Consider the following 27,707-nt stretch of genomic DNA (forward strand, 5'->3'; position numbering starts at 1 on the left):
ATAGATGCTTGCTTGAATATCTGCCTGTGTTTTTATTTATTTATTTGTCTATTTATTTTTTGCTGGTTTACAGCTATAGCAAAAATTCAACTGAACTTCTGCAACCAACTGAACTTCTAAAGAACTAAATAAATTATGTAAATAAATTATTTCACTTGCATAAACTATTGAATTTGATCTCAAAACCACAGTTACTGTAATAGCCTCTTCTGATAACTTACCTTTGTGACAACTAACCCCGGTTTTCCTTAATTGTTTCAGGAAAGACTTGCTCTTTGTATAGTAGAAGACTGAAAAGGCAACTTGATCTGTTTGTGTGGAGTGTCCTGTTAAAATGTTCTTGTACATGGCAGGTGAATGCCACGACCATTGATGGCGTGACCCCGCTGTTTAACGCCTGCTCAGCAGGAAGTGTCACCTGCACAGAGGTGCTTTTGGAACATGGAGCAAAACCACAGGCAGAAGCGTGCCAGCCTTCACCAATTCATGAGGCCTCCAGCAAAGGTAAGTAATTCTGCTTGCCAGGTAACTGCTCTAATCTAACCACAATAAATCCATTGATTTCAATGCATTTGTAGTGAACAGCACATTCCAGGGCCCAGTTTATGGCCAGTTTATAGTGGACAAAGGTTTGCTATTTTGATTGGATATTGGTGGACTAATGGTGGAAACTGTCCAACACCATCAGATAAAGATGCAAGACAACAGCCAGGCACCTCTTAGAGGGCACCTCTTAGAGGGCAAGAAGAAGACCTCTGGTACCAAGGAACGACAGGACTTTCTGCCCTTCACCCACCTAGAGACTGATTCCTAAGGTTTTGGCCTGTGACCGCCATAAAAAAAGTCCTTAGGAACTCCAGAAGTGCAGCAGTGGGTGAAACAAAGAGAAAGATCACAAAGATCCATCCAAATCCATTCATATCTATGTTTTCAAACCTTAAAACTGATGAAACTACAACACATCCATCTTATACTTATTCAGAGAAATAATTATTCTCAGTGACAGCTATGTGTAGTGCAACATCTAACACAAACTCAGCTGTTAATGGTCAAATAAATGCATGCAAGACAGTTAAATCTTTTCCCATCATGTTTGGACTTGATGCGTTCGTAACATTGCCAAAAGCATGGTTGTGGTTTGGAAAGTGAGAAATGCACAGGTAAAACATTGTGTTTGGACTATGCAAATAAGTTCCACAGGAGGAAAGAAGGGTGAGCCACACTATGTTCCCCCGCTCTGATGGAAACAGCCAATCACAGCATGGGAATGGAGAAGTGCTAAATTGCAATCTCCTTCTCATCTGTAAGGGATAAAGGTACCCTTCCAAAAGACACATCTTATTCTGAGTCTCTGGCACGTCCAGTGAGACACTAACAGATACACTTGTTCTGAGTCTCTGGCCCATGAGGGAAGAGGCAATAACAGCTATAACAACGACTCTACAAGATCTGAGCCTGCAGCCCACTACTGGGAAGGCAGCAACAGACCCATTTGTCTTGAGTCTCCAGCTTTTGAGGCAGCAACAGATAGGACCACGTTCTGGGCCTCCAGCCTGCAAGGAAAGAGATACTCTACGTTCAGAGTCTTTGTCCAGCAAGACAACAACAGATGCAGCACGTTCAAGAGAGACAAAGTGGATTGACCAAGTTCTGACTCTCTAGCCAGACATTTGCAACAAGGTGAAGCTCCAGCGAGCAAACCTTCACTTCAAGGTACTTTCGTCTGCGTATTCCAGGCAAATGACCTTCTGCACCTACTCCAGGGCCACATCTGCATTCCAGATTTTAGACTTTTTTGGTGCTCCAGGAAATCAGCGTCCTACAGCAGTTCGTGTTCATGGTTGTTGAAACAGATTTCTGCTCCATTTATGGTATTCATTTAGTAGTTGTTGATAAGTTGTGCCTATCTTTTGTTAATAAAATTGATTTTTATTACACTTGTGTCTTCCTTGTGTTGATAATACAGAAAGAGGTTCTACAAGTTAGATATCCCACCAATCTTTCTTATCCGATGTACTCATAACTGCACCTTAAGTGACACGTGATCCAAAAATCATAACGTCATTGGTGACGTGAGTACCCATCACTACACTATTTCGCCTCCCTGGTTGGCGAAAGCAAAATCACTAAACATTTATAGCAGAGGTTACAAAAATGTAAACATACATGTGTTTGTTGTCTCAGGCCGAGCAGCATGTATAGAGTCTCTCATCTCGTGGGGAGCAGATGTAGATTATGACATCCCTCATCTAGGAACACCTCTCTACATTGCCTGTGTCTCCCAGCAGCTCCAGTGTACACAGAAACTTCTGGATGGAGGTGAGTTTGATGTGGCTCTTTGCACACTTTTACTGTTCAAACTACACAAAAAAAGAAATTCAATTACTTGGTGTATTTTGGTGTGTGGTCAGGTCATCTCACCTTAGTTCTTTAGTTTTTATTTTACCCTATCATAAATAAATGTGTTTTTCTTAGGAGCAAATGTGCAGAAGGGCCGTTTCCTGGACACACCGCTGCACGCTGCAACACAGAAGGACTGTCCAGAAATCATCAGAGTGCTACTAGACTTTGGCGCTAACATCAACGCTCGCAACCTGGAGCTACAAAGGCCGGTAGAAACAGTGCCACCCAGCAGTGCAGCAGAGGCTGTGCTTCTTCTTTATGAGGGTATTGTTGCTCAGTTGATTTTGACAGGAAAGAGAGGGAATGGGTTGAGGAAATAAGCCAGGGTCTAGTGTGAATTTTGAATGCAACTTAAAGAAAAAAATTATCTTTGATGAACTGATGAAATATTTTAGGCTAAAAGATTGTCTGGTGCAGAAATCACCCATTCACATGCTAAGTCAGTCGTTCCAAAGTTGCACCTTCCATACATTATAGACTATATTACTGTTGAAATTAGTAAACTACTATAATTAAATTCATTTATGAAAATGTTTAGTTAAAACTGTAATGTTTGAGTTAAAATTACAGAAATTATTGTGATAAATGTAAATGGATGGGAACATAATAATGAAAACATTTTTTTCAGTGTAGGCTAAGTTGTTAAAAAAAAAATATATATATATTTTTTTTAATAAAAGGGGGGATATTGCTAACTTTGACTGTCTCTTCCTTGATAGCCACGCCGCGGTCTCTCTGTCAGCTGTGTAGACTGAGTATCCGAAACTACATGGGCCGATCCAGACTGCATCTGATTCCACACCTCAAACTGCCTACTCTGCTCAAGAGTTTCCTCCAGTACAGATAAATTCTCTACCTCCAACCATAAAGCCCCTCCTGCTTTTTTAAGTGCATTAGTACACAAAAAGGTCACCCAATCTTGTTTGTGACCACCAGTGCACAAAAAGCAAAATCATGCTAGCCATTCATTTTACTTCTAAGTTCAAATGTTTTTTTAACTGATATATTTTTGTGCAACCAATGAACATGTTATATTTTTGTAAATAATATCTTAACAAGAGTAATGTAAATTAGTCATTTTTAACCTGCACATTCTTATATATCAAGCTGCATACCTAATATGATACACATTTATCACGTCAGGATCAAATTATAGAAGTGCATGTCAGTATAGTGAATTTTATATTTTTATCAAAGTAATCTAAAAAAAAAAATCCCAAAAGCACAACTCTACAGTTTTCACAAAATCATTTTTTTTTCACAGTTTCCCAAGTTAAATGCATCCTGAACTGTTTTAAAAATAAAACCGAAAACCACTGGAAAGATTCAATCTAATACTGTACTTTGGCTAAACATTTTGTTGCCAAAACAAAGCATGGTACACACAGTAACTTGCATAGAAATAAAGAATGATATGTAAAATGTGATGATCTAATTGGTCTCCCTTTTCTTTGTCATGGCAGCTGGTACTGTAAATGTATTATTATTTCAATCCTAATCAATGAACTAATTATTTCAGTCATGTTCAGTGTAGTGCACTACTCATAAGCAAAAATAAAGTCATGAGATTTCTTGTACACTTCATCTTTTTAATAGTATTTATCAAATCATAGTCACAAAAAGAAGGTAATTTATCATTGACACAGTTTTTCCTGTTCTTCTATCTTGCCTTGCATGTTTATGATCAGTCAAAATAAACAGATGAGACACTTGAAGCATGCAGAATTTGGACCGGTCCTGGCTTAATCCAATGCCTGACTCCACTTCAGGATCAATATATGACATGTAACTGTCCTCTTTGCGTATTAACAATTATCATATGAATATGCTATGTACACCCATTAGAGCTTAGAGTTCAGACATTCTAAATTCTAGAACTATATACAGATAAATACATTTCACAGTGCAATTTGATGAAAATAGTCTCTGTATCTGTATTTTCTAACATAAAACCAAAATTTCATAAAAGAATTCCTCCAAACCATTTCATATACCCAGCTATGTATGACAGCCATTGCAACTGATGATTTTACCAATACAAACGACACTTTTTGTCTTTTATTTCCTAACTTCAGAAATGCACTCCAAACATATAGCTATGTATAAGCAGAAATGTCTTGCTTCCTCACTCTATAGGTGCAGTTTCTCAAACTTATTGCCTAAGTTCATCTAGACATATTTTGAATGTAACAGCAAGACTTAATGTCCTATTAACTATTTGTAAATAGTGTTGCCATACTTTATGAATATAAATATTACACATCTGGCCCCAGATCTGCTCTGTATACCCATTCATAATAGTTCCTGAATGAAATGAAGTAACATTAAATAGTGATTGTTACAATATGAGGTTTCATTTCTAGTATTTGGTTCTACTAAAATAAGTAATAAGTGTATATTCACTAGTCAGTAAATATATTTAGTTCATATAAAACAGACATGGCAAACAATTTCAATGTCAAAGCAGCTAACTAATACGTCTCTCTTATGAAATCAAATGCACAAACAAAAATGTACAGATGAATACCCTGTAAGTCTTGAATTAAAAGATGTCTAGATCTTCTAAACATTCAGGCTGCTTGATGAAAATGCTCAAACTCCATAATATCAGTGACAGTACCACCTAGAATTACAATCTTTGGGCTATAGATCTCAACCCTAAGACCTGAACGGGACACCTAAACCCGAATCCCTGAACCCGCTTATGTTTTAAGATAAGGAAGAAAGGCATTACATATCCTGCTTCATATGTAACATTCATTACTGTATACAGCATAAATCTTTCTTTATACAACAGTTAGTTGTGGTGCTCTAATTTGGTTGGCCTGTATCAAATTAACATGTTCTTGTGCGTGAAGAGAAGATAGTTACTGTTCATATCCTTCTGCTTGCCTATGTTAGTGCATCAGTGTCTAGTTGCTTGTCAAAATGCATTTGCCTTCTTTTGAAACAAAAGAACTTGCATTACTTTATATTGATTTCTTGTTTACTGAACTGTTGTATAAAAGAAATATCATCGCATTTGTGCTGTTGGCCTTGTGTACTGTATGTTCACTACAGCAGCACTCTTGCTTTTGCTGATTGTTTGCATATAAGCTGCAATCCTGAATGAAGTAAGCACAGCATGGAACGGTAAAGCCTCAAATAATGTTGATTTGAACACAATTTGACTTTCTTTTGTTTTATGACATACATCAAGCTTTCGGAGAGAAAATGGATGCCTTGTCGCTTTTCCAGAGCCAGACTAGCAAGAATACTGCTCACATTTGTTGTATTTGTGCTCAGAAGGGGTTGAGGCGTATACCCGTTCCCAACGGAGAGAAAGGGTTTACTTTCGCCCACATCAGGGCATCATTTAGTGAAATGGCAGATTTGCCATCTTCCAGGAAGAATGCTGGACCCTGCCAGGGAAGAAAAGGCATATTTAAGTTCAGTGATATTTGTATAGTGCTAATACAAGACTATCCACAAGAAACCCACTTGTATCCTGAGGCCAGTGAAGCAGGAAATCTGGACATCAGAGTGGCTGGGCAAGTTGGAGCCAGTGACATAGTCGGGACCTTCTAGGCCCTTGATAGGCTCCTCACTCATCCGACTCAACAGCTGGCTGTACTCCCTTTTCTGGGCCTCAGATGGGGGATTGTACAATGCATCATCTGCCACTCTGTGTATGTGTAGAGAGACAAAAAGACTCAATCCAGTATTTCATGATACAATAGCATAATGAGAGATTTACAAGCAATTTAATCAGCAGGCCATTTTTGACAGAGAACACCAAATTAGGTAAAGGATTTTCAACATGGCAGAAGTGTTAAGGGCAGTGCCCTAACTGCAGTGCATTCTAGGAGTGCATTTTCTATGATCCTCACTTGGAAATCGTCTAAAATAAGGTATCTGTTAAGGCAGCATAACTTTGCATACTGTTTGGAATAGCGTACAACGCTTTAAAATACTGACTTTGAAACAAAGCCGTTGTGAATTATGAATTACAGTAATGTATTTTGGTACAAACTTGAGGGAATATGTGCAGGCTCTCCAGGCCTCCAACTCTACAGACAGCTGCTCTATCTGCAATGGCACAGCCACCTCTCTCCTCTTCAGCAGCTGACTGAGGGAGAAAGATAAGAAAGAGAGAAAGACATTAATTGCGATATTTACACCATTAATTGAGTAACTTAATATACATCCAACAGGCAACGTACCTTGTGTATTCATACAGTGCTGGCACTATACTTGAATACTGGCTCCCAATGGCAAATAGTGCACCAATATACCCACAGAGAATAAGCAACTCATTGCGTTCTCTAGCCAAAGACAGAGAAAGAGAGAGATAGTGAGATGACCATAGAATGAAAGCTGCTATAAATGACATCAACAGGTCTTTTTGAGGGAAGGTCACTGACTTACTCACTACACTTTGGAAGAATAAGACGGTCTGTTCTGATGTAGCTCAGCAGGTCTAGGATGTGGTACACAGAGTCCACCGTCCAGTCAGGAGAGCTCAGCTGCTCTATTGAGGGGAGAGAGTCAGTAATCTATTGTTGGCTGAATTCTTTTCATCAAGGCATCAGTTGTGCATTCGGATAACACAATCTTGTGTTGTCATCATGAATTGTTTATTGTTTTATGTACTGTAGAAGGTCTACACTGTAAAAAGGAAACTAGGCAACCTTGAGGCAACCAGCTTTAGGACTTTTTAAGTATATTCAACTTATGGAAAAATGTTGCATCAACTTAATTAAAGTTGGTATAATATAATGTGTTCGAGAAATTCAAAACTAATAATGTTTTATTTTATTTTTTTGTACTTATGGGTCTAAGATTAAGACTAACATTACATAATAGTTATTATGAGAACTTTCTTAGTTTGTCTAACTTGTGTTTCAGTTTGTGTAATAAACTGAAAAGTTTTATAGAATCACTTATATAGACCAAAACAAGTTGTATATACTCACACGTCAAATGGAAGAAACTTCAATGAAGAGAACACTAATCACTCCAGTGGTGACTTGAACCTTAACACTTGCAACAAGTTAGTTGCTCATACTAAATTGCCTTTATTGCATTGCTTTTTAAAAGTAATGTCTAATTTTTCTACAGTCGATAGTCCAGTCAACCTTTAAAATAGAGTTTGATAAAATGTAAGTATGCAGTATGCTACACTAAGTATGCATAGTCTGTAAAACGAACATGTTCTGGAAAGTGCACTGTAATGAAATATAAAGTTGAATAAGTTAGACACAGATACATTTTCTCTGTCTCTAAGACACTCACCTTTGACATATGTGATCCCAATGGGAAGAGCTTTTTCTGGTTCTGGGCTCAGGAGGTAATATTTTACCGCTGGGAAGATTTCTCCCTCAGCATGTGCACTTTCAGCAAGTTCTTTACATTCCTCTAAAGTCGGTAGACCACACTGAAATTTTTTTTAAATGAATTATTATAAAATATTATAGTTAAATAAATGTCTGCCTTTGCAGAATATACAATTTTCACTTCAAATAATAAACACTATGGATTCTTGTTTGGTTTTTCACAATCAATGCATGAATTATTTTTACTGGGTTAATGGTGAACATTGGGGAGTATGAATGAAGTAGCTACCTTTTCGTGTAGGTCATTGATTTCGGCTGAGCTGCCAGGGTAGAAGGCACACAGTTTGGCTAACAATATCTCGTTATCAGGGATCATCTGAAGTAATCTGGCTGCAAGATCCCTATGGAGTAGAAGACCCAATGCAACATGAGTTAAGCACAGGGAAAAAGTGAACATGCCATTCATTCTGTGGAATACAAAAAGTGAGTTTTTTAAATATTTTAATGTAATATATTACAAACTAATCGAATATTATAAACTAAATGAGGGCTTTCAAGAAGCATCATAAAAATGAATACATACACTAGAATATATACACTACACATACACTGAAAGTGAATATATTCACTACCTATTGTTTAGGGGCAATACGATTTTATTTTATTTTTTTTATTTTTTTTGGCAAGGATGTAAATGCCCCAATCAGAAGTGACAGTACAGACTTTTACATGTTACAAAAATCTTACTTGATAAGAAATGTTGGATGAATGATCTTGGAAGGATTATATGACAATGTAGACTTCTGAAAATTCAGCTTTGCCATGACAAAAAAAAAAAATTAAAAGAAAAAACAAATAAATATATATAATAAAATATATATTTTAAGTTATTTAAAATCATAATAATATTTTGTTTTTAATGATTTTTACTTTATTTTATTTAATGTTTTGATCAAATAAATACAACCTTGGCCAGCATAAGAGACGTAATAAATAAAACATTTCACCAACCATTTTACCATTTTAAATGGTAGTGTATGATGACCGTGAAGAGCAATTTAAGATATTATTCACTGCTAATCATCAAAGACATTATATACTTCATTCTGCATTTCTTCTGAAGCTCAACAGTCCCTGTCCTCTTACACTTTTATTTTAAATTGAAAAATGTAAACAAAATACTGTCCGCTTTTTGCGTTCCATAAAAGAAAAAAGTCAGAGAGTTTAGGAACAACATGCTTGTAAGTAAATGATGACAGGAGGGATAACTATTCCTTTTAAAGTGCTACCTATGTATAAAGTATGTCAACAATTAGTTGTATTAAAAATGTGTAGTTACAGTTAAATGTGTAGTTTCAAGTTGAATGAAAACCTTATGGGGCATTGCAACTCAGTCAATGATTTATAGTGTTAAGAAAGATAATCTATTATGAATAAGCATTTAAGCATATAATGTACATGTAACAAAATCAAAACTGAGTGACACAAGGGGGACAGAGAAAATACCTGTATGCCACAGATGGAAAGCTAGAGAGAAATGGAAATGAAAAATGTAACAGGTGTGCAGTAGGGATGACTATCAGAATCATGTCAACACTTCTGTACATGATTTGTGTATCATTTCTGATGATAAGAAATAGGTTGCATTTAGAGGAAAGTGTGCAAACTATTTCAGAGGAAATATGATTTAATGTGGCATTTTGGGTCTTCTAAAGTTTTGAACAAAAACCTGCTTCCCTTTTTCAGACTTGACTTTAAGAAAAGATGCACTGATCTCACCGATCAGTTTTATTCTTACCAGGTGGCAGTGGTCATGTATTTCCTGGCCAAGAGCTCCAGAACGTAGTGGGTGGCTTTACTGGCTGATTCTCCCAGGACTGTGCCTACACACACTGCCAGCTCCAGCTCATTGCCTCTGATCAGAGATGCCATAGCCAGCTGACACAAGGAGATAAAAACACTATTTTATCCTAACCTAAACACTCATATAACACTGACCTAACATTTACTGCCAGCCAGTCAGATAAAGGTTCCTGTTTCATAACAACAGAAACAGAAATATTTGTCAGTTTAAGGGCAAATTTCACAAAACCATCAACTTAAAAAAAAAAACAACCGTCATCAACTTAAAAAAAAAAAATGTCAAAGGTAACAACAAATTTTACTTTCATAATATGAAATTCTACTTCAAATAAATGCAGTTCTTCGGATCAACAACACAACTGCTTTCAACATTGATAATAATAAGGAATGTTTCTTGAGCAGCAAATCAGCATATTAAAATTATTTCTGAAGGATCATGTGACACTGAAGACTGGAGTAATGGCTGCTGAAAATCCAACATTTACATTGCAGGAACATTAAAATAGAGAACATTTAGTACATTTATTTTACATCATTACGGACCCTAACCTTTGAAATGTAGTGTAAGTGTCTTTAAAATAATCTTAAATTGTCTCAGTAGGCTTTATCATATTTTTAGTTGTTTAATTATCTTAACACTGACATGATATTATTAGAAGTTGTCTGATTTTAAATATTGCTACAGGTGGTCAATACTATCTGTCAGTATTATGAGCTTACTTCTGCGGTGTCTACAGCTAGATGACAGCAAGCTGCTAACACAGCACGGCCATCTTGGAAATACCACTCTGCCAGCTCTTTACACACTCTGTGCAACATCCTGGACAAAGAAGGAGAGAGTGGATAAGAAAATAAGAGGTGAAATACTTTATTATGGCCTAAATTAAGTATAACGTACCCGCAGTATTTTTCTATGTTGTCATTGTCTGAGTTTGCAGCATGGTTTATTGATGTGATCTGAGGACCATGGATATTGCCTTCACAAGCACCCTGATGAAACAAAGCATGTTCTCATTAATAGTATAGCCTCATTCGTCATGACACTCAACACAGGGGTGCACAGTCTTACAACAACTGTAAAATGGGTACAAAGATAACAGTGCCCTGTACCTGAGCCACCAGCACAGCTTCTTTCAGCTGTCCTCTAGAGGTGAAGAAATTCACCAACTTTTTCACCTCACCAGTGGCGATGCAATACGGGATGACATCATCATTGCCTTCTTGCATAAGCTGGTCTGCTCTCCTGCATTAAGGAGTTAATGAATGGTAATTCATTCACAACAACTGATTTAAAAATACAAATGAGTATATGAGATACCTTTGCATTAGCTTTTTCCAGTATTTCATGGAGACACCAGGGGCCACAGAAAGAGCCTTCTCCCACTAAACACATAGAACATCATACATATAAAAATAAATAAATAAAAAATTAGTTCTGAAAGAAAAGTGTTGGACCATCCATTCTCATATATGAGAAAATGGTGCCAGTAAGATTTTTTTTTTTTTTTTTTTTAAAGAAATGAATACTTTTATTTGCACTAAATTGCATAAAACGACAGTAAACTATTTTTAATCTTATGAAAGGTTAATTTTTCAAATAAATGTTTTTCTATTAATCAAAGAATTCTGAGAAGTGTTTTCAACACTGATAATAAGAAATGTTTCTTAAACAGCAAATTATCATATTGAAACTATTTCTGCAGTTGAAATTGAAGACTGGAGTATTTACTGCTGAAAATTCAGATTTGTCACTTTTGATCTGTGTTTGACTATATTTTGAGTTGGGTTGGGTTTTGCATGTTTCTCGGTTTTGTTTCCCGTGTTTGATTTTGTTTCCTTGGTAATTCAGTGTGATTGATTTCATGTACATGTGTCTTGTTTCATTGATTAGTTTGCTATTATGTACATATATGTTTGTTCTGTTCATGGTCTGATCTTATCTGCGAATACCGGTTGCTCTGTTTGTGTCAAACGATGCCTGAGTATTCTGAGTGTTTTGCTTTGAGTTTGCTTTTAATAAATTAACTGCTGCGCATAGATCCTGCTCTTCTCATCTTTGCTGCAATCGACCATGACAAGCTTTGCCATCACAGGAATAAAGTACATTTTAAAATATATTAACACAGAAAAAAAAAGTAATATTAATTCACAATATTACTGTTTGTATTGTATTTTTAATCAAATAATGCAGCTGTGAGGAAGACAGCCTTGAAAGATTAAAAAAAAAAAAAAAATCTTACCGACCCCAAACTTTTGAATGGTAGTGTAAAAATATGAATTTATTAGGGCTGTCAGTTTACCATGTGTCTGATTAATTACATTAAAAAGACACTGAAATAACACATTAAGCATAATTAATCCATAATTAAATCCCGACCCATCAACAAATATTGATATGTTATTAAATAGATTACTTAAGCAGCATATTGATGTAATGAATTTAAAAAAATCATTTAATGGCTTTGAAATCTTTACCTCTCCCAGTTCCACCATAAGCTCACAGTATCTCTGGATTTGACCAAGTCTGATATGGATTTCTGCTGCATTCTTGAGCCTTTCCTCTTTACTAGGTGCTCCAATACCACCCCCAAACTTTGACATCTTTACTATAGTCAGCTCTTGTGCTTCAGACTACAGAAAAGACACATACAGTGAAACTGACAAGAACTTAATTTAAAATACTATCCACCTTATTCTTCACATAAAAATGGCCATTTGTAAATTTTATGGGTCTGGCTTCCGGTCTCATCTGCGTCCAGCTATTTTTAGCTGTACAAAACCGCTCGTTTTGCTGCTTGATACTGAAAATTGGTGTCTTACCATATTATCTTAGTGTATTATCTCAATTATGAACACAGTGGTTTGTAATGCAAACAGTTTTACCATTTACTGCGACTAATGAACCATTTAGGAATAAGGTGGATAGAAGTATTGGCAACATAATATTCACCAGAAGCTTGCAGGACTTCATTTTACATTTCAGTTGTGACACTATTCGAACGTTACATCACTATTTATACACTCACAGTTTTGAAGCGGACCAGATGTTTCATGTGCATGATGCCTTGTCCATAGTTCTGTGGAAGAAGACTATCATCCTGTCCGTTGATTACAGCAACCAGATCCCAAAGGTTATGACTCCCACCTGGTGGCTAAAAAGACAGAACAAATAACCTATTATTTAGACTCCAAAAAAGGCCCATGAGAGTTCTGTGTTGAGATTCACTCACTGAGAAACACTCAGAGAACCATCGGAGCTTCTTCATGCGCACGTCACTAGAGAGTTTATCCAGCTCCTGTTTGATATCTTTGGAAATTTTTCCACACAGGAGAGGAGGAGCTCCAGGGACCATAGCACGATCTACACTCAAGAAATACATATGTTTACAAAACCAACGCATACAGACTGTATATAATATGTGCATGTTTTTAACCTGTGTTGCCAATGATGTCATCCCAGCTGTGGTCAGTAAGGATGTTGACCACTAAGGGAGCAATTAGAGGAGTGAGTGACCAAAGTCTGACCGTAGAGTCTCTAGAGCAGGAAGCCATGGTGAACGGACGGCTAGGGTGACATGTCAGACCTGGGGATTTCATACGGTTGACAAGGCTGTATAAATAATGTATTATTACCTTGGAATGACACAAAATGATGTATGAGTGTTCCTATACTGTATGTATAATTCTACTAAAAGACAGTCCTTATTCAATGGTCTGCTTTTCCTGCCTCCATTAAAATAACTTAAATCAGTCAATTGTGTCTAGCTATCACAATGTTGTGTGTGGGTCAATTTGAACCCACACTTGATTTTCAAACTGCTGGAAATCATGGCTAAACTATTGATTTATTTTGAAATTTTGTGACTATTTCTCAGTTAGTGTCTAGAATGTGCATGTAAAGTTTAGAAACCAAAAAAGTTGTACTCTGTTTTTGAACACATAAAGTAAATAGTCTATGTGCAAAATTCATCCACAATGCATAAAATCATAATTTTGTCTGCAGCATATACATTTAATACCCTACCATAGACATCAGCTCCATGGTCATATACAGTGTCTAGACAGGTGCCGTCTCTGGTGTCCCAGACACGGATGGTGTAGTCCCAGCTCCCTGAGGTCAAAAGGTACGGCACCTCTGTGTTCCACATGAGACCCCGCACTGGAGCTGTATGGCCACTCAGCACGTTAATGCAGGCATCTTGGGTATAATCCCAGATACGAACAGTCCTAGTCGACATGCACACAGAAATGCATCCATTTAGGAAGTTTAAGGTGCTCTCAGGAGTTTTTGGTTTATGCTGTTTTGAACAATGTCACTGATGTGAATACAACATCACATACAAATTCTCTTGTATGTGTAGAAATATTGTAGAAATGCTCCATTCACAGTCAGCATTGATTCATTTATTCCAAGTTTCTAATAGCTGGATGCTAAAAATAGGATGATTTACATGGCAGTTCCTTTCAGGCTTCATAAGCTAATTATATGGGTACCATTTGTTGCACCCCTAAATTAAATAGTGAAATACTAGGTTTTATTAGCATTACAATTTAAAGACAATAAGGCCATAAATATTTTCTTTTTTCCACATTTCAGCAAAAACTGTAAACCAAAGCTGTTTTATTTAACGATCAATTTTGATAAATAATTCATTTAGTTATACTATTTTTTTATTTTATTTTATTTTTAATTATAATATTTTAGTTAATTATACTAATTGTTTTCTATTTTTAATATTTTTGTATGTAATTTATTCATGTGATATCAAAGCTGAATTTTCAGCAGATAATACTCCAGTCGTCACTGTCACATGATCCTTCAGAAATCATTGTAACTAACAGGATGATTTGCTGCTCAAAAAAACATTTCCTATTATACTCAAAGTTGAAAATGGTTGTGCTCAATATTTTTGTGGAAAATGTCAAAAGAATAAATTATTTTTTGTAATAATGTAAAAGTGTTTACTGTCACTTTTGATCAATTTGATATGCCCTTGCTGAATAAAAGTACTAATTTCTTAAAAAAAAATGTACTGACCCAGTGTGTAGTGTAGCCTATATTAGAGTGCAAATGAAGATTTAATTGAACTATTACCCATCATCTGAGCCGCTGCACAGTATGCCCTCTCTGAGAGGTGACCAACGCACATGGAATACTTTGGCCGTGTGACCTGTAAAGACTTTTAGTGGCTGGTCTGAACTGGTGGCCAAGTAATAGACTCGAACATTCTTGTCTTCACAGCCAGTGGCAATCATATCTCTGTGTGAGTGCGAGAGAGAGAGTGAGAGAGAGACAGACACACAGTGTATTATAATTGTGATAACAAGAGAAAATAATACTGGTAAAAAGTTCTGACATCTGTGTATGTATTTGATTAATACACATACTTGTTATTTTGACTCCAGTCACAGCCAAACACTGCTGCTGGATGTTTATATTTGTGCAACACTTTGCCATCAAGGGTTCGAATTATGCTGAAATCAATAAAAAAAAAAAGTCAGAATGTCATGTCAGTGAGGATAATATGACTTCATAGCATTTATGAACTAAGTGGAAACTTGAGAGAATGTTATTCAAAAGGTAAACAGACTCACCAAAATCCATCTCCACTGCATGTGGCTATTCTTTTGGAATCTTTATGGCTCCAAGCAACACAGAAAATACCATTCTTCCCGTGCTGCAACACAATTGCAGTCAAAATAAAGACCAAAATCAAAAGATCAAAATTAAAACAACAATAGAAATTTAAATAAATTCTCATAAAATCTAATTTAGAGTTATCCATTTTGAATAATTAGTAACTGTGAGAATTCTGGATACATCAAAATCAATAAAAAAGTTCAGTGCTTGCCTCATTAAATCTTGTGATCATTTTTCCCTTTTTCACATCCCAAATGAAGGCGCCATTCCTTGATGTGGCTCCTGCTATGCAGTTCAAATCTCCTTCGGGTTACAGTGAAAAACAGAAAAGAAGAAATAAGTTTACTGAATAGCCACAAAAAACAAAACCTGTCTGAAACTTCAGTGATAACATGGTCTGTTCTAATATTGTCTATCATTCTTACCAGGTGCCCATGACAGAGAATAAACCACTCCCTCATTGCCCGGAGATGTGTACACAGCAGTTAATGTGTTTATATCCCAGACTTTTATCGTCCCATCAAATGAAGCTGTAGCTAGAAGGTTTGGATCATCTGGCTTGAATTTGCAGTCAAAAATAGTTTCAACATGGCCCTGCGACAAAAAGAATGTCTTATATTTGTATAATCATTATGATGGAATTCTTGCCAGTGTTGTTATTGTTAGCTAAAACTCAAATCATTAAAAATTGTGTTCATTAATTGAAATTAAGATGAAATAAAATATAAATATTAGATGAAAAACATGAAATGTTGACAATTTAAAATGTTGCCTTGGAAACGAACTGAAATAAAAATCAATTTAAGTTAAAGCAAAATTTCTAAAACTAAAACAAAATTAAATGAAAGCTAAATGTAAATATAAAAAAACAAATTAATAAAACACAAAATTACCCAAATTTAAACTAAAATTAAAATGAAAGCCAAAAATATAAAAATAAATGCTAATTAATAATATTTAAAAAAATATATGATAACTAATATAATAGTAAATAAACAATAATAAATTAACACTTCTGGTTCTGATTATTATTCTGATTCGCTGACAAACTTGAAACTGAATTGAAATACAGTAAAAATATGTGGTCATGTATGTGACAGTTAAAATGTGAGTCAGACACAGGATGCTTAATCAGTGGCGCAAGGAAGTAGTTCTGCACATGTCCTGAAATAACCATCAGTACATGTGATATTAGTGCTATAAACAAAACAACTGTGTTCAGACTGATGACTTATTGAAAATGAATGCAGGACCACTTCAGAAAATTAATGCACACCCGAGGTCTGCACATTTTGCTTTGTGTTGTGGGCGCATTATCACCTCAGGTGTGCATTAATTTATGACAATTCAGTGGTCAATTATTCCTTACTTAACCATGGGGTGAAAAGGTTTTGTTGCATTTTCTTTGTCATTAATAAGAATCAAGGCAACTAAAAGAGCTGTTTGTTGAAAAAATAAAATGTATATTTGCTGAATTGATCAGGTGAACTTTAAAATCGCTAGGACTGAAGGGTACCTCTTCAACAGCAAGATGACTAATATAAAAACATAATTTTAAGCTTTAGGTGCTTGCATCAATGCATTTACTGTTTAATTACAATGCAACCTAAAAAAAAAAAAAACTGTTTTTTTAAGTGTAGGGTACTTTCATGATATTAAATATAGAAACTGTAATAATATTTTCAAGGTTTTTCAATATATGTTAACCCACAGGTAACATCATGTCACATTTCCTACCAGATCCCGCAGGAAGTCCCACTTTTTGGTGCCCATATCATACAATCCAACCCCCCCATCCATGAAACAGCAGACAGCGTGGCCAGGTGGGAGGGAGAAGGCCTGGTTCTGTGAAAGAGTAGGTGGAGGCACAGCCTCACTAGTGGAGGAGGTGTAGTGATTCTTGGAAGGGGAATTCGTACTAAAGGCTAAAAGAGAGATGACAACACTGACTATGTTTACATGTGCACCAATAATCAGCTTATTTCAAATAATCAGAGTAAGGACTTAATCACATTAAGGGGTTTACATGACATTAGCAAACCTCTTCACTCCCGTTTACATGCAATTTACATTATTCTGATTATTTACTAAGAATTGTGGTTATTTTGGTAAAATCACATACAGTAGGTGTGTTACTGGCCACTGTTTTAACCTACTTAAGTAAAATGCAAAACACATTTCTATGGACATAATGAATGGTTATTTGGCACTGTGATGAAGATTAAATGTGATAGCAATGCCAATACCAGAGTATAGTGATTTGGAGTGGAGGGAAAACTTCTGAAACTCCGACATGGAGTTCATTCATGGAGTTGTGTGAACAACACAAACCATCTGTGTACATCCAAGAATGTGCTCTTTGGTCAAAGCGGAAATAAATGTTTACATACCTGTTTATTGTGATTAAAATCTGCATACACCACATATTTTACTATGATTACGGTTACTGTGACTATGAGCGTATTTGCATAAATTTGATCGAAGTATTGTTTTTTTCTCATTATAATCCATTAAGAAGGTGCATGTAAACATAGATTATTGTGATGAGGTACTCAAACACAGTATACAGAAGTGATAAATGGTAAACATGAAAACACGTACATTTCTTCGCTGGTGGGGAATTTAAAACATGAAGTGCATGGAAGCCGGTTTTCTTCAGTTTGAAGTTATCCAGAGGTGTCGCTCTTGATACGTTCCATATTCTCAGCACGCCAACTTGAGAATCTTGAGAATTCAATTGAATAAAATAAGCATTTTTAGTGATGCAGCTATGCAAATATATTATTAAGTGTTCCATTTCAAACTACTCCCCTTCTGTTTTAAGTTAAAATGTAAATGTAATTAATAATTAAATGAGACTTCTAAACTCAGATCAAAGCTGGCCTCTTAAACTAAAAACTACTATTTCCCACTGGCCCTTCTGTGCATATTTATCTTACCCCCTGTGATAAACATGCCAGGGGCACTGGGCACCCAGGCCAGGCATTGCACAGAGGCAGCAGCACTGGGGAAACAAAAGGTTGTGATGCAGGATAGAGATTCAGAGTCCAGCAGTCTGATGCCATTGTGCATGTTGGCCACCAGCAGGTAGTCTGTGCTGAGAGGGTCCCACTCTAGAGCTGTGACGGGGTCCTCTTCATCTGTGCCTTCTAATGACTCGGGACGCAGTACATGCTTCTGATTCTTTGAGCCTAAAGTAATATAATTAAAAGAACTGCAAGTTATTTTGCATGTTAGTCTTGTGCACATTGCAGTATGTTGATGTCACGTTAGATTTTAGTATTTTGTAATAAACAGATTCAGCCAAAAATGAAAATTCTGTCCATTTAATCATCCTCATGTTAGTCCAAACCTGTATGACTTTCTTTCTTCCTCTGTGGCTACCTCCGAAATTGCATAGTAGATACAACATTCGGTTTAAAACTTACTTTGTGACCACAAAAAAAGTATGTTCTATATAGAATGAATGCAATACTATACTATCCTCTATGCTGTCACTGTCATGTGACCTATGGCATGTCGCCTCACTGCCATTCACAAATCCTCTGTCATGGCCTCATGGAATAGTAAAGTGTCCACTGGATGCTCACTTTTGAATCTATATGAATTCGGACATACTATATATAGTATTAAGTTGGCATATTCACACAGGGTCCCCAACAAAATTGTTTGGTCACCAACAAAATTATTTGGTTACCAACATTCTTTAAAATACTTTATTTTGTGCTCCACAGAAGAAAGAATCACATAAAGGTTTGGAACAACATGTTTTTAGTATTAACAAACATGAACCAACAAGAGCAGTCATGCTACCTGGTTGAAAGATGGACAGACTTCCATCAGTGTGTCCAAATACCACTTTTCCCTTCTTCAGTGAATGCCAGCGGAATAGGCAGATATCCGAGAGGAAACTGTGAGCCTCCTTGTGCACAGCGACTCCTGAGTCTGGCCCAGAGATGGTCCATATATACAGAGGACCCCGGTGGGATACGAACGCAACGCTATCACCTGCATTCCAGCACCAGCTTAGAGAAGCTGGGATACCTGAAAAACACCCGTTTAGGCAAGTTTAAGACCTCACATAAATCAATCACAAACAGAAACAGTTTTTTTTTGTGATGTCTTGGAGGACACATGCTGTCAGGTGGAATATGTGCCGTGAGGTGGTCTGCATTTCTTTGGATACTACTGTAAGTGTGTCGGTACCTTTCGTGTTGTCAAGCCGTGTAACTGCCTTTTGCTCAGCTACATTCCAGATGATGAGCAGGTTATCAGCGCTAGCACTGGCAAACACCTCAGGGTTTTGTGGACACCACGATATAGCTGTGATTGTCTTCTTGTGTTCAGACATGATTGCTCGCAGCTTAAACTCATTATATCTGTGATCAAGCTAGAAAGACAGACTTCAATCAATACCACTCAAAAAAAAAAATCCTGAATTCAAAAATCAAAAGTCAAATTAGACTATAATTGTAGGTTGTTAAAAGGTTCACCCAAAAATGAAAATTCAAATAAGAATATTTGTAATGGAACGTGAGAGATTTCTGTCCCTCCATTAAAAGTTAATTCCACCAAAACTTCAAAATGTTCATAAAGGCATTGTAAAAGTCATTCATATGAATTGAGAGGTTTGATCCCTTAGTTTATCGAAAAAAACACAATTGCTTTATACTGTATGAAGTAATATATATGATTAATTTAGGTTTTAATTCACATATAAACACTGATCAATGCACATAAATAAAGCACATCAAATATGGTAAAAGAAAGGTCAACCATACTTGCTTGACGCTCAATAACAGACCATGGTTCTCGCGTGTCAAGCAAACATGTTTGAGCTTCCTTATACCATATTATATGTGCTCTATGTATATGCCTTGATCAGTGTTTATTATTCTTATTAAAACTCTCAGGTTGCATTAAAAATAGCTTAATTTGAGTTTTGAAGATGAGCAAAAGCCTTATGGGTTTGGAACGACATGAGGGTGAGTAAATGACTGAATTTTCATTTTTGGGTGAAGAAAGAGCAATTTTCTTCAATAAAAGTCTATGGTTTACATCAGTTCACATTCCAATAGTTTGCACTTACTTGGTACACATATATGGCAAGTGTGGCACAATACGCAAACCTGTCCCCACTGGCAGCACACACATCTTTGTTCCAGGGCTGGCATCCAGCAGCCAACAGGCCAACCTGCTTCACCTGAGACATCTTTACCTGGACGAAGAGATGCCAGTAACACCAATGAAGATCTGTGACATGTCCATTGGTCTCAGCAATCAAATAAAAAACACAAGTGTGGGGTTGCAAAAACAGACATTAAAGTTAGGGACTCCAAAATAGTTGATTCCCCAATTCTGAATAGTCGGTGTCAGGGTCAGGGTCAACTCCAGCACGGGAATCAACCCTTGTTTTTGACTCTGTTGCTCTGTCTGAAATCGCTCACTTGTTCACTCATTACCTATATAGTGCATGACAGTTGAGTGCACTAGGCTATATCAGGAAAGAGTGAACAAAATGAAGCGAGGAATTCGTACACTGACATAGTAGAGAGCTGAAGCAACAACATTAGCACATACTTTTATCCTACTTTGCATTGTAATTATACAAACCGCTGTCACATATCACTGATGTTATATTAAAGGAATAAATATTAATTTGGGCATTTAACACCATCAGCTCTGACCATTATAAAGAGATTAATTCAGCAAAGAATACGTCCCTATGTTCAAATAACTCGATCCTCTGGTGATGTATGCTGGACTTCTCCAATCATTAAGCCCTTCCAATCCAATCAACAACCAATGAATAGAACCAAGTCCCCGCCCTACATTTTTTTTCTGTTTGGATAATCCATTTCACTCAGATGTATATCACAATAAGGAAGAAAAGATCTGTCACTACTACCATTACGTAGCAAAATAACATTAATCTGACTGTAATATTTAAACAGCAGCTCACAATAAGCTACATTTTAAGACTGAAAAAACGAAATGATTTGTAATTGTGTGAAATCGTCAGACCTAATAATACCAGACCTCACTCTGTTGCTCCTAAGCTCCATTTGGGCCCATTCGTGTTCAACTTTCACATGCATGTCTCAAGACACCTGCAGTCTGTTCAATTCCTCTTGATCTGCGTCTAGCTGTTTTTGAACGCAAGTGCACATCTTGTGAGAGCGGCCGCTTAGGGTGACACTGGTGAAAACAACCCTCATCACTGTCTCTGTCATTCCCCTTTCTCTTCTTTACATTTGAAGGGATAAAGCTATACCAGAAAAACCATCACGCAGCTCCTACCTTTGGTTCATTGTGATATCTGCTGAACCAGCACAGGCTTTCCATGTCTGCTATCGTCTCGCCTTGACAGAAGCAAAGCTGAATGGGGCTCTGCGTTAGCGACTACAAGAAAAAGAGCCGCTTCAATAGTCTGTGTGCGACTGTTGCCCACAGCGCGAGTGCATGTGTATGGAGAAATGGGGGTAGAGGAATAGAGGAAGAGAACATGCTCATTGACTGGTGCAGGCTGCTCGTGTGGGAGAGGTGGCTGGAGACGAGAGCGACGGAACAGCTCCCGCCGGTAGCCAGGCAACAGCAAGATCCCTTCATTTAAACTCCCTCACTTACCCCCTCCCTGACATACGAGCAACCACAAACCTCATCTCACCCCTGCGCAGCCTTCTTGAAGGTGTTTATTCTTTTGCTCGTCATGATTAACACGCTCCTCTAAACTGTCCAGTATGACACGTACATGTAACACATGCACAAACTCACACAGCCCACAGTGCACACACAGCAGGGCATTTTGTTCCAAATGACATAAAAAATAAGCCCAATTGAAACTATTTTAAAGGGCTTCCATTTAAACCAAAATGCAAATGTCAAAATGGCCTCTCTTAAAGGGATACTTCACCCCAAAATGAAAATTTTGTCATTAATCACTTACCCCCATGTCGTTCCAAACCCCTAAAAGCTTTGTTCATCTTCGGAACACAATTTAAGATATTATGGATGAAAACCGGGAGGCTTGTGACTGACAAATTGACTGCTAAGTAAATTACACTGTCAAGGTCCAGAAAAGTATGACCAAAATATCTTAAATTGTGTTCCGAAGATGAACAAAGCTTTTAGGGGTTTGGAACGACATGGGGGTAAGTAATTAATGACAAAATTTTCATTTTGGGGTGGAGTATGCCTTTAAGTGGCTTGTTTTGACAGGCGTAATTTTTTTGAAGTTGTAATTACAAGTTCAAGTGCTTTGTCGTAAATGTACAGCTTCCTGTCTGTGGTCAAACATACATAAGCCGCTCTAGTGTATAATTTCACTGCGCTATCTAGATAGGAAGCTTGCTGTTGATTCTGGAATCAAATACATGTTATTTATGCTGTGTATAAAACATGCAATATGCATGTATTGGTTATTTGTAAGTGTAAATATGCAAGCCTTCAAAGGGATAGTTCACCCAAAAATTAAAATAACCCCATGATTTACTCACCCTCAAGCTATCCTAGGTGTATATGACTTTCTTCTTTTAGACGAATACAATCGGAGTTATATTAAAAAAGTATATTAAAAAAGTGACAAATGTGGAAGTGCAGAGGAGAGAGCAAAACAAAACACCGGTCGCGAATTAGAAGTACAAAAAAAAAAAAAATTTTGAGGATTTCGATATAAGCCAAGAGGAGACTGGTTTTCCTTTGCTGTAGACAAAACTTGGTTCTCGCGAGACTAGAATATTCTCACCGGAGCTTATGCTATGTCTACGTCCTTCGTCATCCGCTGAAACGCCACCCTCTCGTGAACACGCGTACGACACTTAGCGGAAGCTAGAGATTACAGTTTATAAAGTTGTACATATGGATATTTTTCTTACACAAATGCATCAGAAGGCCTTTATTAACCCCTCAGAGCCGTGTGGAGCACTTTTTATGATGATGGATGCACTTTTTTGGGCTTCAAAATCTCGACCCCCATTCACTGCCATTATAAAGCTTGGAAGAGCCAGGACATTTTTTAATATAACTCCGATTGTATTCGTCTGAAAGAAGAAAGTCATATACACCTAGGATGGATTGAGGATGAGTTAATCATGGGGTAATTTTAATTTTTGGGTGAACTATCCCTTTAAGGTCAAGACAAGGCAATGTAGCTGTCGTGGTAAAAATAAATAAAATTACCAGTCACTACAGCAATCGCTCTTCACTCCGCCAAGTTTAAAATGTATAGACTGCCAAAGTTCTCCAAGTTTCCCAGTCATAAATATGACTTTAGAGGCCGTACATGTGCAATTTCTGATTTGGAAACTATGATAATTCAGATAGCATGTGAAGGCAGCAATAATGAGATGTCTGAGAGACAGGAGATCAAATAATGGGTGATCTTTGAGAAGGTGTTTGTGTGTTCGTCTATGACTCTGACCTCAGGCCTCCAAATGCCACAGAGATCGTGATCAGCAGAAGTTTGGCTCTGTTAGAGATGTCACCCCCTCAACACCTCCTACCCCTTCGGCTGGGCTGCGGGGGAGAGCGTGAGTGAAATGCAGATGGAGCAAAGCACACACAGAGGGAGAGCAAGAGATAGGCCAATCATGAAACCGTTTCCTTGGTGATGAAGACTTTAACTCCAAGAGGCGGTTGAGATGAAGTGGCAGGAGCTCTGCTGGAGAGGGCGAGAGTGCCGGCCAGAATCAAACATCCTACACCTAGGTAACACATGCACCGTATCGACGTACAGCCTACGTTTGCTCATACACCACCTACATAAGCTTGTCGCGTCGACTCGCACGCTTCCGTGAGTAACTTTTGTGAGTCACACATGGCCCATTCATCTACACTGAAAAACATTTAAAACATCACAAGCATTTTAAAAATACAAAAAATAATCTTCTATATAAAATTTCTGACATAATAACCACAAAAGTAGAGTCCTTGAGAAAATTGCTTCATGGCAATTTCTTTCCCAGACAATGTATTTCCATACAAATAGCACTGAAATGAGATCTGTAATAACATTTGCATAATTTAGATAGCTCGGTAAGTACCTCTCTTTCATCAAGAACGTAGGAATACCTACATGCTTATCTTTGTTTACTTCTGCCTGAGCACAAATCTAAAGAGATCAGGGCACATGCAAGAGCTGGAACTGAACAGACAGACTACTGCATAAATGAAGCAAACATTGTTTTTTTTGTTTTTTTAAATAAAGCACTGGAGCCTGTTCTCTGAAGAATTTGCTTTCTATGATATTGGGACAATACTGTGACCACAGAAATCACATTGCATGCCACAGATAGCCGTTAATTCAATGCAAGACTGAAACAGATACGTCCATTATCCTACCCTCCATATAAATCTATAAATAGACCACAATGTCCAGGCTATTATTGTGTGACAGTAAAACAAAGAACTCAAAAACTCAAAAAAATGTCTGCAGGTTAGAGATTGTCACTCTCGCCCCAACTACAGATCCATTTGTTAGAATGAAAGTTTTCAAATATGTTAACATTTTTATTTAATTTTATACATATGAGTTATAAAGTATATGATATGATGAAAAAATATACAAAAATGTCCCAATATTTATTTAATATATTGAACAAATTATTTTAAATATTTTAGCATAAAATATTTGTTATATCTTGGCTACATCTTGGGGCAATACAATATGTTTTTTTTTTTTTTTTTACTCAAATATTGATCTTGCAAGTATTTGTCTGTTACTGAAATACATGTGCAACAATAACCGTAAGCAAAGTGAAAATTTGACATCTATAAATTTATGTGACAGCTTCAAGGATGCGCATTAGCTACATACAACTTTTTTTTTTAAAATAATTGTGTATGTTCTAGTTCAAAAAGCATTCAAAAGGTTGCAGATTTATGTAGCTAATGAGAGTCCCAGAAGGTGTCACATATATTTGGAGACTTGAGATTTTCATTTACTTACAACTAGCTTTAAGACATTACCAGCAATGTTCTCATAGATCAGACATAGCACCAAACAGGTGTTTAGGAAAGTACTGTCGCTTTTTTTTTTTTTTTTTTGCTATTGAGTGTTTTAGCAGAAAATAACATCAAAAGGGCCTATAGCCCTGCTACCCTAACATGAAAAAGATAGAAGAGAATAGCAGCCATGTCTCTCATTGTCTGCAGCACCAAAACAAAAGCACCAAAGCTTTTCATAAAACAGCACATGCAGCTGAAGCTCATTTCTGACTTGAATAAACTTTATAGAAATGAAAATGTTTACATTTAGAAGGTAAATAAATCAATAAATGCATACTGCTTGAAGAAAGTGATCATATTACATTATGTTTTGTTTAAATGGATGCATATTTTGATGGTGAAACAATTTTCACTCAGAAACTTCTAGTAAATTACGCAAATAATTACAAAGAAATGCTAGGTAACATTAAATTGAATGTGAAATATTCAAAATACAAAGACTGAAATAGCATTTTCTTGTAAAACACTCCAATAATCTTTGTTTTATTTGCAACTTTGAAAAAAAATAGAGTATTAACAATGCAAATGTTTGTCTTATGTATCCTGACCATTATTACAATTGATTTACTTTTTTTTTAAGTATATTCAGCCACACAAATACAGACCCAATACATACAAATATTTTTTCCCCCCAAAACTGAAATGTTAACACGTTAACTACAAAAACATGACATTAATAGAGATTTTATTCATAAAAAATGATGTACTGTCTTGACAGCCCTAACCATTTTACAGTACTTACAATATTATAGTCATAATTTCTGTTTTACTGGATTTAACGCAAAAACAAAGCAAAACTGAACCAATGTCATGCTATTGCTATGAGAAACTTACTACATTAAGTACTGGCACACAATCCTAGTCTCTCTACATGGGGCCTAAAGAGGATAAAAAGATTGACAACCAAAAGAAACATTGGGCATTCTGCATATCTAATCTTTTTCTAGTAATGAGGATCTTCACTCAGCATTATGAATAGGCTAGTTTTTCCCCCCAAATAAACTCTGAACAACACCGTCTTCCCCATTTTCTCTTTATAATCAAATACTCATCACCCTAACCACATGTGCCACGTCTTCAATTACTTAATCTGTAAATCTTTTTCCGCTAAACACCCCATAGAGACTAGGATCTAAGATTCCCCAGGGACAGTATAAACGCTGCTGAATCTGACTGTGATTGCATCAAGCAGTTCTCCTATATAAAAAGATGGCACACTTTCCTACCTTAAAATAAAGTGACTCGCACGGCCTATGTCAAAAACCACACGTAAATAGACATGCTAACTATTCTAACATGAATCGTGCATGAGGTCTCATGTGTCAGGTGGATATCTGTGATGATCTGCATGGCTGCATGTCCAATTTTACCTGTCTCAAGAAGCGCTGGCCATTAGTCCTGCTTGTCTACACATCTTGGCAAGAGAAAGCTGATTATGTATCTCATTTCTCACTGTGTTTAATCTGCCCAGCACTGTCTGCTCAGATGCTCAAACTCATAATGAAATCTGTGATGAGGCTCTGATATGCATTAGCAGACCTCTATCAGCACTAATAGAGCCTCTGGTGCATTCCCTCAATCACAGTTCAACTGGAGTTCTTCCAAATCACCTTCAGAAAAGTTACAGCACATTAATTAATCAGAATATACTACTGCCTTTGCAGCTTTGTAACTGACAAATCTCTGTAAATGTATTTCAACAGGAACCCTCTCAAAAAGGACATGAAACACAATTGTATGTCCTTTACAGTGCTATTGTTTTACTTCTTGCTTTCTTTCTGTCTTTCTTTTTTCACAGCAACAATTATGGGCAATGCTGGTCACGGTCCGGTCCATATGAGCAGGGCTGGCAAAGTAGTTTTTTTAAAAAGCGCAGCGCATGTATCCAAACGTCTCGTTTTGAGGAAATTAAGCGAATACACTCGAACATTGTGTTGAAAACAGAAGTGAAACATGTGAACACAAATAATGAAGATCGCTTACCTCTCTCTGTGTCAGTGGACAGCGACCTGGTGCTGAGATTAGGTGTATCGCTGACGGACAAACACTTGGTTTATGTAGATTGTTAACGCTGCTTCCGATTCATTGCGACGATTGGTCAATTCGAAACATGACGTCACACATTGTCCCAGTTTTTGAATGCTGATTGGTCATTTGCCTGATAAATCAACGCAAATCATAGCCCAAATCCATGTAATCTTCACTCGGGGAGGTGTGCTCAGGTGCCCGCGCTTTGCTTTCTTGTATTTGTAGTCCAAACGGCTGGCCATCTCTTGTTGAAAACACTAAGGAATTGTAACAATGTGCAGTTTGGCAACCGTTCATTCAGATTGATTGCTTGTGGCTAACATATCCGACTGTGAAGGCTGCGTAGGGAGAGAATACGATGCATTATTTATCCGGCAGTCTTTTCACACAGAGATTCCGTTTCATTAGCGGACCTTCACCCCTCGCTTGCTGCATATCACATTGGCAATTTT

The 27,707-nt window shown here is 36.9% G+C and overlaps 2 protein-coding genes across 8 annotated transcripts in view; one reads left to right on the top strand and one right to left on the bottom strand.

Moving 5' to 3' along the window:
• Positions 1–3,263, top strand: part of LOC107752221 (ankyrin repeat and SOCS box protein 5-like) — an 8,420-nt gene extending 5,157 nt beyond the window's left edge. For both annotated transcript variants that reach the window (XM_016568132.1, XM_016568133.1), the window contains exons 4-7: positions 354–504; positions 2,185–2,319; positions 2,476–2,667; positions 3,123–3,263. In XM_016568132.1, coding sequence (XP_016423618.1) covers positions 354–504; positions 2,185–2,319; positions 2,476–2,667; positions 3,123–3,250 — 606 coding nt within the window. In that variant the 3' untranslated portion in view covers positions 3,251–3,263. The remainder of the gene's footprint in view (positions 1–353; positions 505–2,184; positions 2,320–2,475; positions 2,668–3,122) is intronic.
• wdr17 (WD repeat domain 17) lies at positions 3,203–27,282 on the bottom strand. Of its 6 annotated transcripts, none has more exons than XM_016568126.1 (31): positions 27,211–27,279; positions 23,642–23,878; positions 20,312–20,440; positions 19,429–19,612; positions 19,036–19,266; positions 18,162–18,413; positions 17,824–17,946; positions 16,960–17,147; positions 15,648–15,816; positions 15,434–15,525; positions 15,177–15,259; positions 14,970–15,056; positions 14,677–14,841; positions 13,606–13,808; positions 13,016–13,165; positions 12,812–12,942; positions 12,608–12,733; positions 12,057–12,212; positions 10,900–10,964; positions 10,692–10,824; positions 10,480–10,571; positions 10,302–10,401; positions 9,517–9,656; positions 9,225–9,245; positions 8,008–8,119; positions 7,678–7,819; positions 6,811–6,913; positions 6,606–6,707; positions 6,416–6,511; positions 5,884–6,067; positions 3,203–5,804 (listed from the first exon to the last, which is right to left on the bottom strand). In XM_016568126.1, the coding sequence occupies exons 3-31, from the start codon at positions 20,432–20,434 to the stop codon at positions 5,685–5,687; spliced, it is 3,873 nt and encodes a 1,290-aa protein (XP_016423612.1). In that variant the 5' UTR covers positions 20,435–20,440; positions 23,642–23,878; positions 27,211–27,279; the 3' UTR covers positions 3,203–5,684. The 6 variants fall into 6 exon arrangements, with proteins under 6 accessions (XP_016423612.1, XP_016423615.1, XP_016423611.1 ...); XM_016568129.1 differs by having other exon boundaries at positions 15,434–15,522; positions 23,642–23,881; XM_016568125.1 differs by having other exon boundaries at positions 23,642–23,881.
• Positions 27,283–27,707: the final 425 nt, after the last annotated feature.

Source organism: Sinocyclocheilus rhinocerous, unplaced genomic scaffold (genome assembly GCF_001515625.1).
Source record: "Sinocyclocheilus rhinocerous isolate Xijiao unplaced genomic scaffold, SAMN03320098_v1.1 scaffold110, whole genome shotgun sequence".
Taxonomy (NCBI): Eukaryota; Metazoa; Chordata; class Actinopteri; order Cypriniformes; family Cyprinidae; genus Sinocyclocheilus; species Sinocyclocheilus rhinocerous.